Source organism: Melanerpes formicivorus, unplaced genomic scaffold (genome assembly GCF_026170545.1).
Source record: "Melanerpes formicivorus ecotype bairdi unplaced genomic scaffold, bMelFor1.0.p_v2 SCAF_26, whole genome shotgun sequence".
NCBI lineage: Eukaryota > Metazoa > Chordata > Aves > Piciformes > Picidae > Melanerpes > Melanerpes formicivorus.
Window position 1 is genome coordinate 10,451,216 of NW_027142378.1, and position 17,993 is coordinate 10,469,208.

At 56.8% G+C, this 17,993-nt stretch overlaps 1 protein-coding gene across 1 annotated transcript in view; it reads left to right on the forward strand.

Moving 5' to 3' along the window:
• The window catches only part of PTK7 (protein tyrosine kinase 7 (inactive)), a 48,215-nt gene extending 33,808 nt beyond the window's left edge, over positions 1 to 14,407 (forward strand). Inside the window, exons 9-20 of the mRNA XM_068153628.1 lie at positions 595 to 730; positions 870 to 989; positions 1,709 to 1,858; positions 2,118 to 2,268; positions 3,089 to 3,216; positions 4,798 to 5,001; positions 10,810 to 10,965; positions 11,142 to 11,374; positions 12,291 to 12,371; positions 12,452 to 12,603; positions 12,680 to 12,858; positions 13,560 to 14,407. Coding sequence (XP_068009729.1) covers positions 595 to 730; positions 870 to 989; positions 1,709 to 1,858; positions 2,118 to 2,268; positions 3,089 to 3,216; positions 4,798 to 5,001; positions 10,810 to 10,965; positions 11,142 to 11,374; positions 12,291 to 12,371; positions 12,452 to 12,603; positions 12,680 to 12,858; positions 13,560 to 13,720 — 1,851 coding nt within the window. The 3' untranslated portion in view covers positions 13,721 to 14,407. The remainder of the gene's footprint in view (positions 1 to 594; positions 731 to 869; positions 990 to 1,708; positions 1,859 to 2,117; positions 2,269 to 3,088; positions 3,217 to 4,797; positions 5,002 to 10,809; positions 10,966 to 11,141; positions 11,375 to 12,290; positions 12,372 to 12,451; positions 12,604 to 12,679; positions 12,859 to 13,559) is intronic.
• The last annotated feature ends 3,586 nt before the right edge of the window (positions 14,408 to 17,993 follow it).

Genomic DNA, 17,993 nt, shown 5'->3' on the forward strand with positions numbered 1-17,993 from the left:
CAGTAGCACAGTATGTTGGAGGCTGGGAAGGACCTCTAGAGAGCATCAAGTCCAATCCCCCTGCCAAAGCAGGATCATTTGGGGTAGTCTGCACAGGAATGCATCCAGGTGGGGTTTGAAAGTCTCCAGAGAAGGAGACTGCACAACCTCTCTGGGCAGCCTGCTCCAGGGCTCTGGCACCCTCACTGTAAAGAAGTTTCTCCTCATGTTGAGCTGAAACCTTCTGTGTTGAAGTTTGTCTCCATTGTTCCTTGTCTTATTAGTGCACACCACCAAAAAGAGCTTGGCCCCCTCCACTTGACACCCACCCCTCAGATATTGATAGGCATTGATCAGATCCCCTCTCAGTCTTCTCAAGGCTAAACAGCCCCAGGGCTCTCAGCCTCTCTTCGCAGGGGAGATGCTCGAGTCCCCTAATCATGCCCTAACCAAGTGAGCTGCCACTGCAGCTTGCCCTCCACGTGGGTCCCGGCAGGGCTGTGTCTCTCGGCGGTGTGCTGCAGGGCTTGTGGAGCCTCGGGAGGGCCCCAGGCGAGGTCTGAGGGCAGGGCTGGTGACAGTGTGGGTTTTGCCCCCCTGCATGGCCGCGGGCAGGACTCGCGGTTCGAGATCTCGGCCAACGGGACGCTGCGCATCAACAACGTGGAGGTGTACGACGGGACCCTGTACAAGTGCGTCAGCAGCACCCCCGCCGGCAGCATCGAGGGCTACGCCCGGGTGCACGTCCTGGGTACGCTCCCAGCGCCCCACCTCCGCTCCTCCTGGCGCTCTCTTCTGCCTGGCAGGCTGCGGGAAGGCATTTCCCGCCCCCCAGCGCGGGTGCCTCCTGCAGCTGTGGGGGCCTAACGGCAACGTCTGTCTCCCGGCAGAGAACCTGAAGTTCACGCCGCCCCCCCAGCCCCTGCAGTGCATGGAGTTCGATAAGGAGGTGACCGTGTCCTGCTCCGCCACGGGCCGGGAAAAGCCAACCATCCAGTGGACCAAATCAGGTAGGGGCACTCGGATGGGATAGGGCTTGTCTATGCTCTGGGGTCCCAGGAACTCTGTGCTGGCTCACCTCCAGCATGGGTGAAGCAGGGGTGCTGCAGCTGCCTGGGAGCTGTGCAGCGGAGCGCAGTGCTTCGTGCACGATGATCCAGAGGGCTGCAGCACCTCCCCCATGGGGACAAGCTGGGAGAGCTGGGATTGTTCAGCCTGGAGAAGAGGAGGCTCTGGGGAGACCTAATAATGATCTCCCAGTACCTGAAGGGGGCCTGCAAGAAGGCTGGAGAGAGACTGTGTACAAAGGCCTGCAGTGATAGGACAAGGGGCAGTGGTTTCAAACCAGAGCAGAGCAGATTTAGATTGGATGTGAGGAACAAGCTCTGCACCATGAGGGTGGTTAAACACTGGAACAGGTTGCCCAGGGAGGTGGTTGGGGACCCATCCCTGGAGATATTCAAGGTGAGACTCAACAGGGCTCTGTGCAACCTGATCTAGTTGAGGATGTCCCTGCTGACTGCAGAGGGGGTTGGACTGGATGACCTTTGGAGGTTCTTTCCCACCAGACCATTCTGTGACTTTATGACAAGGCCTTGAGCAACCTGCTCTAGTGGGAGGTATCCTTGCCTGTGGCAAAGGGGTTGGAGTTAGATGACCTCGAAGGTCCCTTCCAGCCCAAGCCATTCTATGTGATTCTGTATACAATCCCTTTCCTTGCCTCCTGCAGATGGGAGCAGCCTGCCAGCCCACGTCAGCCACAATGCTGGCATCCTGTCCTTCCACAAGGTGAGCAGGAGTGACTCTGGGAACTACACGTGCATCGCTTCCAACAGCCCGCAAGGCGAGATCCGCGCCAACGTGCAGCTCGTGGTAGCAGGTGAGGGCTCTGCAGCAGGCAGGGAGGTGCCCTGCTGTGCTGGCCCAGCAGTGTGCTTGCCTGGGTGGCATCTAGCTGCCAGCTGTCTGGCCTGACCCCGAGCTCTGCCCTGTGGCACTTGAGTGTCTCGGTTTGTCAGCGTCTCGCACGCGGCCCGGGAGGGCACGTGGCGCCGTGCCAGGGCTGGCCCTGCTAGCCCCTGGGAGCTCAGCCCCCTCCCAGGAGCTGACAGCCTTCTTCTTGGGCTCTCTGCCTTCAGTTTATGTCACCTTCAAGCTGGAGCCAGAGCCCATGACAGTGTACCAGGGGCACACAGCCATGTTCCAGTGCCAGGCAGAGGGAGACCCTGTGCCACACATCCAGTGGAAAGGGAAGGACAAGCTTCTGGATCCCGGCAAGCTCCTGCCCAGGTAGGCAGCCCCCTGCCCTAACTGTGAGGTGGCACAGAGGGGTGCTCCCCACACCTACCCAACGTGTGCTGATGCTGTGGTCTTGGGTTCCCAGCCTGGGGGGCACACAGTCAGTCATTTCCATGTCCCAGAGCCTGGACTCTCCTGGCCCCAAGTCTGCCAAGCTGCACTTGGGCAACAGCCATTCTTTCTTGAGCACTGCACAGCCTGGGATTCAAGACAACCCAGCTGGGCAGCCCAGCTCAGGAAGGACAAAGAACTGCTGGAGAGAGTCCAGTGCAGGGCCAGTGAGATGCTGAGGGGACTGGGACATCTCTCACGTGAGGAAAGGCTGAGAGGGCTGGGGCTGGTTAACCTGGAGAACAGGAGGCTGAGGGAGATCTTATACTTACACATACCTGAGGGGTGGGTGTCAGGGAGATGGGGTCAGACTCTCCTTAGTGCTCCCCAGTAACAGGAGGAGAGATAACAGGAACAAACTTGAACACAAGAAGCTCCATCTAAACATCAGGAGGAACTTCTTTGCTTTGAGGGTGGCAGAGCACTGGAGCAGGCTGCCCAGAGAGGTGGTGGAGACTCTGTCTCTGGAGACTTTCAAGGGCATGCTCCTGTGTGATGTGCTTTAGGTGATCCTGCTCTGGCAGGGGGGGAATTAGACTTGCTGATCTTCAGAGGTCCCTTCCAACCTCTCCCTTTCCATGATTCTGTGCTAGCACCTTGGGGACGCGGGGCTGGGGCCTCCTGGGGGCGAGGGGGCTGCAGGTGCCTGAAGGCTGCCTCTGCCCTCTGGTGCTTGCAAAGGGCTGTGTGTGGTTGGCAGGATTCAGATCATGCCCAACGGCTCGCTGGTGATCTACGACGTGAGCAGCGAGGACTCGGGGAAGTACACCTGCATCGCCGGCAACAGCTGCAACATCAAGCACCGCGAGGCCTTCCTCTACGTCGTGGGTAAGGGGCTGCGGCGGGTAAGGGGCTGCGGCGGGTAAGGGGCTGCGGTGAGTAAGAGGCTGCGGTGGGTAAGGGGCTGCGGTGGGTAAGGGGCTGCGGTGAGTAAGAGGCTGCGGCGGGTAAGGGGCTGCGGCGGGTAAGGGGCTGCGGCGGGTAAGGGGCTGCGGTGGGTAAGGGGCTGCGGCGGGTAAGGGGCTGCGGTGCGGCCCCCCACCGGCCCCAGCCTCCCGCTGGCCCCAGCCCCCCGCCTCGGGCCCTGCCGCCGGGCTCCTGCTGGCGAATCGCAGAGGCTGCCCAAATGTAAAGGGGTTGGGGGCAAACCCCCTCCCACCATAACCATCCTCTGCTAGCAAGAATGTGCTGGGTTGAGGCAGCCCCCTGCCCCACCCCTGGCGACAGCAAACACTCAGACAAACGGATGGCAAAAGTGATGGAAAGTTTAAACTGAAAGCAGTGAACAGTCACAGACAGCCAAAAGCACAGTGACAGAGACCCCAAAGCAGACCCAGAGAGATCCCATCCCCACCTGAGGGTACACCCAAGACCCCCAGGGCTCCTTCTTCCCGCCCCCACTGCTAGGCTAGTCTCAGCTGGCCAGATCTGAGACTGCCCATCCCCCTGTGGCCTTGGGGCTAGCCAAGCCCAAAGCCAGGAGGCAGCTCCCCCAGTTACCAGCTGATGGAGGAGGAAGAAAAGAGGAGGTGCTAGACTCTGCACTGCATCTTGTAGTGGTGCAAAGGATTGTGCTAGGAAATACTACATAACTTCCTGTGTCCACCCCTCTGGGCTGGACTTCTGGACACAGGAAGTAAACATTGCAGGGGGGCACCCAGCTCAAACTGCCACACCAAACCTTCCTGCCTGTCTTCCTCTGTAGCCTGCCCTAGGTGGACCTGCTGTGGCAGGGGGGTTGGGCTGGGTGCTCTCCAGAGGTCCCTGCTGTGGCAGGGGGGTTGGGCTGGGTGATGTCCAGAGGTCCCTGCTGTGGCAGGGGGATTGGGCTGGGTGATGTCCAGAGGTCCCTGCTGTGGCAGGGGGATTGGGCTGGGTGATCTCCAGAGGTCCCTGCTGTGGCAGGGGGGTTGGGCTGGGTGATCTCCAGAGGTCCCTGCTGTGGCAGGGGGATTGGGCTGGGTGATCTCCAGAGGTCCCTGCTGTGGCAGGGGGGTTGGGCTGGGTGCTCTCCAGAGGTCCCTGCTGTGGCAGGGGGGTTGGGCTGGGTGATGTCCAGAGGTCCCTGCTGTGGCAGGGGGGTTGGGCTGGGTGATGTCCAGAGGTCCCTGCTGTGGCAGGGGGGTTGGGCTGGGTGATCTCCAGGGGTCCCTGCTGTGGCAGGGGGGTTGGGCTGGGTGATCTCCAGGGGTCCCTGCTGTGGCAGGGGGGTTGGGCTCTCCAGAGGTCCCTTCCAACCCCTGCCCTTCTGGGGATGCAGCACTGTGTGCTGTGCCTCCTGTGGATGGGGGAGGAGTGGCCACAGCACTGGGGGAAGGAGGTGGATTTTCCCAGTCTTTCAGCACATTCCTGGACAGGATTGGGGAACCCCTCTGCACCCTCATGGATTTAGTGCTCTCTGCCCCACAGACAAGCCAGCAGCTGAAGAGGATGAGGGGCCAGGCAGCCACACCCCCTACAAGATGATCCAGACCATTGGGCTCTCAGTGGGGGCAGCTGTTGCCTACATTATCATCGTGCTGGGGCTGATGTTCTACTGTAAGAAGCGGAGGAAAGCCAAGAGGCTGAAGAAGCACCCAGAGGGCGAGGAGCCTGAAATGGAGTGTCTGAATGGTGAGGCTGGCATTCCTGGGGGTGGGAACTTCACTGCCAGCCCCTTAGCCCTGAGATGGAAGGGGTGTGGAGCAGGGAGCAGCCAGGAAGCTCACCCTTACCTTAGGAGTCTCTTCATCTTGACTGTGGCTGTGCCACCTGGTGGCAGAGACCTGCTGCCAGGTGATAAAGTCTAGGCTGGGGCAATCCTCAATATCAATACAGGCTGGGGGATGATGAGATTGAGAGCAGCCCTGCAGAACAGGACCTAGGGGTACTGGTGGATGAGAAGCTGGATGTGAACCAGCAGTGTGCACTTGCAGCCCAGAAGGCCAACGGCATCCTGGGCTGCATCAAAGGAAACATGGCCAGGAGATGGAGGAAGGTGATTCTGCCCTTCTGCTCTGGTGAGACCTCATCTGGGGTACTGTGTCCACAAGAAAGACATGGGCCTGATGGAGCAAGTCCAGAGAAGAGCCAGAAAGATGATCAGAGGGCTGGAGCTTCCCTCCTGTGAGAGCAGGCTGAGAGAGCTGGGGTTGTTCAGTGTGGAGAAGAGAAGGTTCTGAGGAGCCCTTAGAGCTGCATTCCAGTATCTGAAGGGGACCTCCAGGAAGGCTGTTTCGAAGGGCCTGTGGTGAGAGGAAGAGGGGTAATGGTTTTAAACTAGAGCAGGGGGGATTTAGGTTGGCTGTCAGGAGGAAGTTCAGGATCAGGGTAGTGAAATACTGGAACAGGTTGCCCAGAGATGTGGAGGCCCCATCCCTGGGGACATTCAAGGTCATACTTGATGGGTGCCTGAGCAACCTGATCTAGTTGGAGATGTCCCTGCTCACTGCAGGGGGATTGGACAAGGTGACCTTTGAAGGGTCCCTTCCAACCTGATGTATTCTGTGAAGTAAGTTGATGTGAAACCTGCATCCCAGCCCCTCTGTGCACTGAGTTATGTACTGCTCCTACTTGCAGCACTCATACCTGGCATCACATACACCCTGTGCCACGAGGAGCAGGGTATCCCTGTTGCAATGTGTTAAACCAGAAGTACTCTGCTGGACTGTTCAGATCCCAGCTCCTGCTGCTGGAAGGGAAAACCTTCCACTGAGCAGCCCTGAACTCTTGCTGTCAGCTCACCCTGTAATCTTGAAAGCCCATATGAGCTTTGAGCACCTACGGCATCCTCCAGCAAGGACTTCTGGAGCATAAAAGGTTATCTAGAAGCTCTCTCTTTGCTTCTCAAGCTTGTCAGCTATTAGCTCTGCTCTGGGACACACAGCTCTTCTGTGTCTGGGTGTTCCTCCGAGTGCCTTCTCTGGTTGCACCTTTCTGAGACGGGGAGCCTGGGAGCAGCCATGGTGCATCCAGAGTGACACAGCTGTGCCACTGCCTTCAGTGCCCTGCCCACAGAGCTTGCTCTGGAGAGAGAGCAGGCAAGTCAGGGCTGAGGCCACCACTGTAACTGGGGCATCAGGATTGCTTTTCCCAGGCCTGATGTGTTATCTGTCTCTGGCTGCACCTGGAAGCATTTCCCAGTGTCATGGCATCATAGAATTGCCTGGTTGGAAAAGCCCAACCATGACCTAACCTCTCCCTGTACACAACTGCCCTCTGCAGCTGGCCACAGCTGGCTTGTGCTGGTGGTGCTAGCTGAGCTGGTGGCTTTGGCAAACAGCTGCCAGCAGCACACAGTGCTGCCCTGGTTCCTGCTTTCTGTGTGCCCACTGAAGGATTTTCCCCTGCCCTGGCAGCTGAGTTGCTTTATAACAGCTGTTCCCATGAGAGCCTGCAAACAGACTAAGCTGTAGGTGTCTGTTGTGCATGACTCATTGAGAGAGCCCAGGAGCTCTCAGGGGCACTCTCATTTCCAAAAGCTGTTAGAGCTCTCTCTCCTGATGCCATGGTTGTCCTTGCACCGCTCAGCCCAGCAAGGGTTTCTATGTGATGGGGTGAAGTGGAGTTTGCTGCCCTTACAGCTGCCTGCATCTCCTCCTCTGCCCCTGCAAAGGCTTCCTCCTCCCAGTTCTCCAGCACACAGCACATCTTGGTCCTGTGGGGTCCTGGCTAAACATCACTGCTGGCTTTGTCTCCTGTTTTACCTCTTGCATTGGTACTTTGAGCAGAGCTACACCTCCAGGAGAGAAGTCTGGCTGTGGGGAGCATCCTGGGGGTAGGGATGCAGGAGGATCTCTGCAGCTTTGCCACTCTGCTGCTGCTGCTGCCCCTGTGAGCTCTTCCCATGGACAAGTTGCAGGCAGCTCACCTGTGCCAACAGGCTCTGGATGTCATCCTCCTCCTGGGAAAAGGATTTGGTTTATCCTTTAGGAGGTGGTCTCAGGTTTTTATTTGTGTCTTTCTTTATGATATTCTTCTTTTTATTCTGCCAGAGTCTGCCTGTTCTTATCCCCTTCATTTGGAGCCAGGTTAGCTGTCAGAGGCATCCTCCCTGCTGTGAGCAGACCCAGCTGCCCAGATGCCTGCACTCCTCTGGTGCTTTCATAGCCTTTCTGGAGGACTGGTTTGTGCTTGCTGTCCGCTCCAGCCTTCACCAGGGGCTTCAAAGATTTGCCTCTTTTTCCTCCTTTTGGTGTGGTCCTGCTTTAGCTGGGTGACCTGAAGTATCTCAGCATCTACCTGAGGACAAGTGCTCCCTGGCTGGCTGACTCTTCCAGTGACTTCAGGATGCAGCAAGGTTTGAGCTGCCTATGGATTTGCAGTGGATGCTTCCTGTGGATCTCTGTGCTCCTAACAAGTCCGTCACCCTCTGAGGTCATGTCCCTGGTGTGCCACGTCCTCTGTGACAGGGGTGTCTGCTCTCCATGTCCCTCTGTGTGACTGTTCTGCTTTTTTGGGGGATGAATACAGAAATAGCCTTTGGAGAAGCTAACAGCTGTGGGGCCTGAAGGGGAGCATTTGGTTTCTCTCTTGGCACGTGCTGACTTCTCCAGGGTATCGTGGCTGTGACTCTCGGACAGGCATTGGCACAGGCTGCCCAGGGAGGTGGTGGAGTCCCTGTCCCTGGAGGTGTTCAAGAAATGTGTGGCCTTGGCTCTTCAGGACATGGCTTCATGATGGCTCTTCAGGACATGGCTTCATGATGGCTCTTCAGGACGTGGTTTCATGGCCATGGTGGTATTGGGTTGATGGTTGGACTCGGTGATCTTAGAGGTCGTTAACAACTGGAACACCTCTACGATTCTTTCTCCAGGAGATACTCTGGTGTTGCAGGCAGCTCCTCTCTGCTTGGTTCCCCTCTGTTCTGCTGTAAACTACACTTCCTGATCGTTTTTGGGGTCCTTTTGTTCCCAACTGTCCTGTCAGAGCTGTGTGAAACACGGAGATGTCTGCTTTCAACCGTGTCTCCCGCCACTGCCTGCTGGTGCTGTCTCTCAGTGTCAGCATACTCAAAGTTCTGCAGCCTTTGGTATTTTCTTGGCACAGCTGCAGTGGTTGTCTTGTGTTATCCTCTTGGCTTGGAGCTTGTTAGTCTTAAGATACTACCAGTCATGAGTGCAGACAGCACAGGGTCAAACAGGCTTGCTAACAATTAGCCCAAAACCGGGGAGAGTGGAAGTCCCATCAAGGTTTGGTGTGTGGGGTAGGTGCTGGTTTTTCACTGGGATCTTCTGCAGATGTTACTCCAGCATGTGGAAGGGGACAGCTGTCAGCAGCCATGGTTCTTAAGTCAGCATACCTCAGTCTTCACACCTCCAAGCCCACAAGTGACAAAGCTACTGTCCCTGTTGTGGTCAGAGCCGCTCAGGGTGGGCCTGGTACCTATCTTGTTTGCATGTATGGTGTGCACACACTGCCATGCAGCAGCACTTCTTGGGGGAGATGATGGGCAGTGGGATTGCTGCTGCATGAGGAACACCTGAGGGAGCTGGGGTTGTTCAGTCTGGAAAAGAGGAGGTGGAGGGAAGACCTTATTGCCTTCTACAACTACCTGTAAGGAGGTTGGAGCGAGGTGGGGGTCCCTATCCCTCTGCCCATGCCTTTCCATACCACTACCCCTATCCACAGCCCTATCCCTATGCCTGTCCCAATCCCTCTCCTCATCCCTGTCACTACCCCTATCCTTAACCCTATTGCTGTCTCTGTCCCATTCCTTACCCTTATCCCTGTCCTTATCCTTACACCTCTTACTAATCCTCTCCCCATGCCTATCCCTGTCTCTGTCCCATTCCTTCCCCCTGTCCTTCAATCCTATCCTTATGCCTTTCCCTGTCTCTGTCCCTATCTCTGTCCCTATCCTTCCTGGACACCTGTCAAACAAAAGTATCTTCAAGCACCTTAAAGGAGGTTGGAGCCAGGTGGGGGTTTGTGCCTTCTCACATGCAAACTAGTGACCAGGGACCAAAGGAAAGAGCCTCAGATTGTTCCAAGGGAGGTTCAGGCTGAATATTAGGAACATTTTTTTTCCCAGGAAGGGTTCTCAGGCACTGGAGCAGGCTGCCCAGGGAGGTGGTGAAGTCACCACCCCTGGAGGTGTTTAAAAGATGGATGGCTGTGGTGCTGAGGGCTGTGGTTTAGTGGCAGTGGCTTAGCAGCAGTGGTGGATTGTGAGCTCTGGGTGAGCAGCTGGGCTGGAGGATCTCAAAGCTCTCTTCCAACCTCAACAGTGTTGTGGTTCTGCTTCAGTTTGGGTCAAATGTTACTGCTGTGACTCAGTCCTTTTGTGTGGCCAGATGATGTACTCCTTTCTCCTGAACTAACTGAAATGGGAGAGTGCACAGTAAGGCAGGGGGATGCTGCACCCCTGCCAGCCACCTAAGCTTGGTGCTCTGCCCCACTTTACATGCCAGGTCCTGCCTTCAGCCTATGGAAAGTGCCTCTTCCTGGTGGTAAGCTTGATCCAAGCAGTTAATGTATCCAAAGCTAAGGCTGGCTCTCTGTACAGTTACCTGTGCAGTCTGCCCCCTACAAGCTGCCTGTAGGGATCTCTGCTTTTTTAAGGCAATAATGCTTTGTCCCTCCTGGGGTTGCCCAGCAAGGTTGTGGATGCCCCCTCCCCAGAGGTGTTCAGGGCCAGGTTAGACAGAGTCTTGAGCATCCTGGGCTGGTGGAAGGTGTGCCTGGCCAGGGTGGAAGGCTTGGAACTAGATGACCTTTAAGGTCCTTTGCAACCCAAACCCTTCTGACTGTATGATTTGCCCTGCTCAATACTGTGTGTGCCAGGGAAATCCCTGACAGAGGTCCTGAGCAGAAGGCTTGCAGGAGTTGGCTACAAGGACAGTGCTTCCTAGCACTGCTTTAACCCAGACAGCAAAGGGAACTCCAGGCTGATTGGATCTGACAGGTTCCACACTACCAAGGACATGAGCATTGCTGGCTCGCTGGGAAGTGAGCAGGAAGGTCAGCCTGCAGCCAAGTGCTAGGGAGGATAGATAGGTGGTAGATAAGTGCAAGATAAGAGCATGCTGGGCATCAGGAGACTATGCTGTAGTGAGCAGGGTCTTTTCTGCTCTGCCTGTCTCACACATCTGCTCTGCTGCTGCCCTGCAGGGGTTTGGCAGTGGTGGTTTGGATGCAGCCAGTCCTTGGGGGTGACTGAGTGGCATGGGATGGACAAGGCCAGATGGGGCTCACTGGCTCTGGGACCAAAGGCATTGCTCAGCATCTGATTTCAGGGGTGGCTGCAAGGCTGCTAGAGATGGGGTCAGATGTGAGCCCAGAAGAGGCAGCTGTGTGGGGGCCACTCTGGTGCCTGGAGCACACGCATCAAGCTGGCCGCTCAGAGCCAGTTGTGGGTGCTTGGGAGTGGCAGCCTCAGAAGGGACTGATGTTCTCTGCACAGCCTGGCAGGATGCTGAGCTGTTTGTGCCTCCCTTGCAGGTGGTGCTTTGCTGCAGAATGGGCAGATGACAGCAGAGATCCAGGAAGAAGTAGCCTTGACCAACCTGGGCAGCAGCTCCGGGGCCAGCAAGCGGCACAGCACCGCTGACAAGATGCACTTTCCGCGTTCCAACCTGCAGACAATCACAACCCTGGGTATGCTGAGCCACCCTGGCCCTGACCCCCCTCCAGCAGGAAACCTGTGGCTGAAACCCCAGCTTGTCCTTGCTGGAAAAGTGGATCTGTTGGGCTGGAGAGAGCCCTGCAGCCGCTGGGCTGTGAAGTCCGCACGCTGCCCTAACGTCTTCCCCTGTGCTGCTCTGCGCTTCCAGGCAGGGGGGAGTTTGGTGAAGTTTTCCTGGCTAAGGCAAAAGGTGCAGAGGATGGTGAGGGGGAAGCACTGGTGCTGGTGAAGAGCCTGCAGACGAGGGACGAGCAGCTGCAGCTGGACTTCCGGCGGGAGGCAGAGATGTTTGGCAAGCTGAACCACGCCAACGTGGTGCGGCTGCTGGGGCTGTGCCGCGAGGCAGAGCCACACTACATGGTCCTGGAGTATGTGGACTTGGTAAGGGCCCCTCCCAGCAGTGCCTGCAGAGAGGAGGAGGAGGGTTGGGTGATGGGCAGGAGGGCCTGCAAGAGTGGCAGGGTCCAGGCTGGCAACCCAGGGCAAGGAAGATGCAGGGAGACCAGTCTGAGGTAATCGCTGTTCCAAATCTGTGGAGGAGTCTCAGGGGAATGAGTGCCTCCTGCAAGACCTGAAGTGACTTCTTCCTCTCCAACATGCTCCTAATCTCTGCTTTATGAGCAGGACATGAACCAGGGGGTTGCAGAGGATGACCTTTGAAGGGTCCCTCCCAACCCAATGCGTTCTGTAGAATTGTTTTGGTTGGAAAAGATCTAAGATCAAATCCAACCATCAGCCCAAGACCACCAGGACTCTGCCACTCAGCCAGGTTAGGCTGTGGGACTCCATGCTGCTGAATGGCTGTGAGTGCTGAGGGCTGTTATGGAGAGCTTGGAGTTCAGGGGAGAGAAAGCTTGGGGCATGAAAACCCTCCTGGAAATGTCAGGCATGCTTACTCTCATCTTAAGCCATTTCAGGCCCAGAAGTGACCCAGAAGTGTTGGCTTGCCCTACAGGGCAGGTGGGAACTGTGGCCCAGGAGTTGAGAATCTGTGGGCTTCCCAGTGGGCTTGTCACCTCTGGGCATCACAGGGGTGGATGTGGGTAGAAATGGGTAGGCTCAGACTGGATGTGAGGAAGTTCTTCCCCATGAGGGTGGTGAGAGCCTCATCCCTGGAGGTGTTTGCAGCCAGGCTGGATGTGGCTGTGAGCAACCTGCTGCAGTGTGAGGTGTCCCTGCCCATGGCAGGGGGGTTGGGACTGGCTGATCCCTGAGGTCCTTTCCAACTCTTTCCAATTGTATGATTCTGTGGCTGGCAGCATGAAGCTGCCTCTGAGCTTCACTTTCTGTCTCCCAGGGGGACCTGAAGCAGTTCCTGAGGATCTCCAAGAGCAAAGATGAGTCTCTGAAGCCACAGCCCCTCACAACCAAACACAAGGTGCTGATGCAGTTTTGGAGGTGCTGTGGGGCTGAGGAGCCTGAGTAGGGCAGGCAGTGCTGACATCCCTCTGGGGTCAGGTGTCTCTCTGCACACAGGTGGCCCTGGGCATGGAGCATCTCTCCAACGGCAGGTTCGTGCACCGCGACTTGGCAGCCAGGAACTGCCTGGTCAGCGCCCAGCGGCAGGTCAAGGTCTCATCCCTCAGCCTCAGCAAGGATGTGTACAACAGGTCAGCTGGCAGCCTGGCAGGGGGCTGGGAGGGGTGGGATGGCAGCAGGCTCACGGCCTGCCCCCGCTGCCTGCAGCGAGTACTACCACTTCCGCCAAGCCTGGATCCCGCTGCGCTGGATGCCGCCTGAAGCCGTGCTGGAGGACGAGTTCTCCACCAAGTCAGATGTCTGGTCCTTTGGGGTGCTCATGTGGGAGGTCTTCATGCATGGAGAGATGCCTTACGCCCCCATGGCAGATGATGAGGTCCTAGCAGGTATGTGGTGTCCCTAGCACTGCAATCTGCTGCTTTTTCCTGTGGTGGAGGCAGCCAGCCAGGCTGGGGGGTGTCCTGCTTTGCGCCCCGTGGTGCTGGCCTGGCTGGGGAGGCTGTTCCAGCCCTGCATGGAGGGATGCTGTCCTTGGATCACAGGATCTTAAGGGTTGGAAGGAACCTCTGGAGATCATCCAGTCCAACCCCCCTGCCAGAGCAGGACCACAGAATCCAGCACAGGTCACACAGGAACACATCCAGATGGGGCTGGGAAGCCTCCAGAGGAGGAGACTCCACAACCTCTCTGGGCAGCCTGCTCCAGGGCTCTGGGAGCCTCACAGTGCAGAAGTTCCTCCTTGCATTGAGGTGGAGCCTCCTGTGCTGGAGTTTATGTCCATTGCCCCTTGTCCTATCACAGGGTGCAGCTGAGAAGCAGCTTTCCCCTCCCTCTTGATATTTATAAACATTGATCAGATCCCCTCTCAGCCTTCTCCTCTCCAGACTGCACAGCCCCAGGGCTCTCAGCCTCTCCTCACAGGGCAGTGCTGCAGTCCCTCCATCATCCTCATAGCCTCTGTTGGACTCTCTCGAGTAGATGCCTGTCCCTCCTGAACTGGGGAGCCCAGAGCTGGATGCAGTGTTGCACCCTCTGGAGAGGATCACAGCTCCTCCCCATGGCCCTTTGGACTTTGCTTCCTTGGCAGGTCTGCAGTCGGGCAAGACGAAGCTCCCCCAGCCCGAGGGCTGCCCCTCCCGCCTCGCCAAGCTGATGCAGCGCTGCTGGGCGCCCAGCCCCAAGGACCGGCCCTCCTTCAGCGAGCTTGCCACCGCCCTGGGGGACAGCCCAGCCGACAGCAAAGCCTGAGCATCCCCCCCTGGCCGGGGAAGGATGCAGTGGGGCGGACAGGGAGCTCCTGTAGGCGCCTGGGGACTCCCTGGCGGTCCCGTGGGCCCCTCGCTACGCCCGACCCCCGTGCGCCGGCAAGCACCTCAGCACCAGCAGCTGCTGGACTCGAAGCACAAGCCAGTGTACCCCGGGCCCCCACCCCTCTCCTCCACAGGTCCCAAAAGACAGCCCTGCCGCCTCCCCGGCTCTCTGCCTGCCCAGCCCTGCGCCCTCGGGCCGCTGGCGTGGATGAAGGGCAGCTCTCGCCGGCCTGGCAGGACCTGGGCTCCAGCACCAAGCTCTCTGTCTCCACTCACCACCTGCATATCTGACCCTGCCTCCCCTCCTCCGTGCTGGGCAGGCCTGCCTCCCCTGCGCCCTATGGGTCCAGGCAGCCTGCAGGGACACGGAGTGCCCGGCCCAGGGAGGCTCTCACCACCTTCTCCTCCTGCCCTGTGCCTTTTTTTGTACAACGACTCTGGGTAGCACCCCTCCCTCTCTTCCACAGCGCTGACTCCTCCCTACCATAGTATTTCTGTTACTGGAATGCAGCCTAGTGTGGGTTAGTTTGCTTGAGTGGAGGGTACTGCAGCCACCAAGGGTTGGGTTTTGTTGAGTTTTTATATGTTGCTCTCAATAAAGAAGGCTTTGGTTTTTTTTTTTAAAGGCTCTTTTCCTCCACCTGGCTGCTGGGGGCTGCTGGGGGACTCCTTCCCCTGCCATCTCTCTCCTGGGTCTAACACTTTTGCCCCCTTCCCAGCTGGATCCAAGCTGCTGGTCCCAGCCTCTGGTGCCCCGAGGGAGCACTGTGCCTCGGCACTTACTGCCCCGCTGGGCAGTCATGGGTGGCTCCTCCAAGGGGGGGTCTGTGTCTCACCAGGGAAATGTTCCTTGTGGGCTCCCTGCAGGCAACCACTTGCAGACACAGGTTCCCCTCTGCCAGAGGCAGCCAAGCTCTTGGGGCAGCTTTTCTCCTTTGGAATGGGGGTGGTGCTCCCAGCCCCGAGGCCTGGAGCAGCTTTGCAGCCAGCAGTGCATTGTGTTTTCATACAGCAGCTTTCAGCTCTGCTGTCTCAGAGGACTGAGGAGCCAGCAGGGCCAGCACTGGATAGTGGGGAGGCTCCTGCAGCCCTCTCCTCTGTGCCAGTGTCCCAGAGCAAGGGCAGAGCTCTGACAGATTCCTGGGGGAGGAGGAAAGGGCAGACTGAGGCTTCTTGTCTACAGTCATAGACTCATAGAATGGTTTGTGTTGGAAGGGACCTTAAAGATCATCCAGACCAAACCCCTCCACCATGGGCAGGGACACCTTCCACTGGGCCAGGTTGCTCAAGGCCCTGTCCAGCCTGGCCTTGGAACACCTCCAAAGAGGAGGCATCCACAATCTCCCTGGGCAACCTGTTCCAGTGCCTCACCACCCTCACTGGAAAGAATTTCTTCCTAAATCTCCTCTTTTCCAGCTTCAATCCATCCCCCCTCATCCTATCACTGTAAGCCCTTGTCAGAAGTCCCTCCCCAGCTTTCTTGTAGTCCCCTTCAGGCCCTGGAAGGCTGCTGTAAGGTCTCCCTGGAGCCTTCTCTTCTCCAGGCTGAACAGCCTCAACTCTTGTAGCTTGTCCCTGTAGTGGAGGTGCTCCAGCCCTCTGGTCATCTTTGTGACCTCTAGACCCACTCCAGCAGTTCAGTGTCCTCTTGTTGAAGGCCCCAGAACTGGGTGCAGTACTCCATGTGTGGTCTCACAAAGGCAGCACAGAATCACCTCTCTCATCCTGCTGGTCACACTGTTTGTGATGCAGCCCAGCACACAGTTGCCTTCTGGGCTGCCAGTGCACACTGCCAGATCATGTTGAGTTTGTCACCAACTGCCACCCCTAAGTCTTTCCCCTCCACTGGGCCTTATTGAACTTACTGAGGTTGGCTTGGGACCACCTTTTGGCCCTGAAATGCTCCTAGCTGGCTCTGCATCTGCCTCATAGAATCATAGAGTTGTTTTGGTTGGAAAAGACCTCTGCCCCCAGGTGAAGGCCACCTGCATATTGGACACCATGAATGATCCCTTCTCCTCCCAGCTTGCTGCCCCATGGTGGGCAGGACAGGCAGAGCAGCAGGGCTGCTGCTGTGCTCACTCAAAATGCTCCTGGATGTGCTGGAGTTGGAGCCAGGCAGCATCACTTGTGGTGACCTAGCCAAGCAGGACCTTTATGGTGCCACAGCTGGGGAACAGAGAAGCCAAGGGTTTCTGGAGTGACAGAATCACTACAAGGTTCACCCCTAAACCATATCCCCAGGCACCACAACCAAACCACCTTTAAACACATCCAGGGTGGGTGACTCAGCCACCTCCCTGGGCAGCACATTCCAATGCCTGACCACTCTTGCTGGGAAAAGATTTTTTCCCCCATGTCCAGTCTAACCCTACCCAGTCTCAGCTTGAGGCTATTCCCTCTTGTTCTGTCACTAATTACCTGGGAGAAGAGACCAGCAGCAGCCTCTCCATAACATCCTTTCAGGTAGCTGTAGACAGCAATGAGGTCTCCCCTCAGCCTCCACTTCAGACTAACCATCCCCAGCTCCTTCAGTTGCTCTTCATCAGATTTATTCTCCAGGCCCTTCCCAGCTTCCTTGCCCTCTGCCCTGCCTCCAGCACCTCCACATCTCTCCTGTATTGAGGTGGCCCAAAACTGGACACAACACTGGAGGTGTGGCCTCCCCAGAGCTGAGAACAAGGGGACACTCTTGTTCTGCCAGCTTCATGCATGCAGGTATCTCTGTCCTGGGAGAGACCACCATGAGCTGGTTGTGTCAGCAGTGTCAGAATGGGCTGCTCAGGTTTGTTGCAACACAGCTTGGGGACTCTTGTGCACGTTTACCATGCAGTCAAGACTTGGTGACTACAGGGAAGAGCCCAACTGGAAAAGGCACTAAAGGCAGGACAAACTCCAGACCCCAAGGGTGCAGGAAGATGGGGGCTGGGGCTGTGTATTTTTAGGAGTGATGTAATGAAGGAGTTCTGGATCTTTGGGGATGGGACAGATGTAGGCCAAACTAATTGGAAACAGCAAGCTGAGCTCAGTACAGTCCTGGGCTGATGCAGTGGAGCAGAGCAGGAAAACACAGCCCCTGCAGGAGAACAGGAGGCTTTGGGTGGTTGACAGAGGTGGGATCCAATTGCTTCAGCCCAAACTGGAGGAACATCAAGGAAAAAACAGACAAACCCACACCAACAACAAAGAAAAAAGGCCCAAACAAAAAAAAGCCAAACCCAAACCAAATAAAATAATCATTAAAAAAACCCAGACAACCAACCCAAAAAACCCAACACACCAGAGCAAAGGGGCACCTGGTGGGGCCACCACCTGGGCCAAAACTGAGGAGTCAGTGAACACCAGAAGAAGACAGCAAGCAGGTATGCACAGTCCCAGCTAACAAAGCACAAGGACACCCAAAACAGGCACTGCCAGCAGCTCTTGATGGTCTCCTTTCATCAGAAAGCGATCTGAGCTCCCCTTCCATCTCTGCATGCTTTGAGCACCTCAAGGCAATCCACTGCTCAGCTTGAAGCAGCACTTTCTTGGGGTTGCTCTGATTTAATCTGCCACCCTGGAGCTCTTATGCATCAGTGTCAGACACCTGGGGGGGGGAACTAATGGGTCTTAATTGTCAGAAGCAGCCTCACCTGGGACCTCCTAGCCACTTGAGCTGCATTTAACCTCAAGCCTGGGTGTTCAGCTTTGGTTAGAACAATCTGGTAAGTGTTATTCTTCTTATCTCTAGCCCTGTCTTCTAGGTATTTGTTGCAGACTCATTATCCAATCCTGGCTTTGGCCCTATCTCCTGACTGGGTGGATGCTGGACTTGGTTCACTGCCTGCTCTGTGCATGGACCTTGTTACCAATGCCCATCTCTGCTCTGCTCAGGTACTGTGGGACCATACCTGTTAGTGAGGGCATGGGATCACCTTAGATACTGGCTAATCACTCCTCATGGAGCAGCCACACTGTCATGGATGAAGGGCAGAAGCACTTTGGAACACGTGCTGAAGATGAGGCTAGAGAGGGGGAGGATGGCAGCAGAAGGCTTCAACCTGCCCCAAATGTGCCAGTGCCCATCTCTTGCCTGTGCAGACTCTCCTGCAGCCTAGGGGGCAAAAGGCCTCCACATGGCCCTGCCATCAAAAGGCCTAGGGGAAGGGAGAAGGAAGGAACATGTAGCAGCACTATGGGCAAGAGAAAGGCCAGTCCTGGTGGCTGCATGC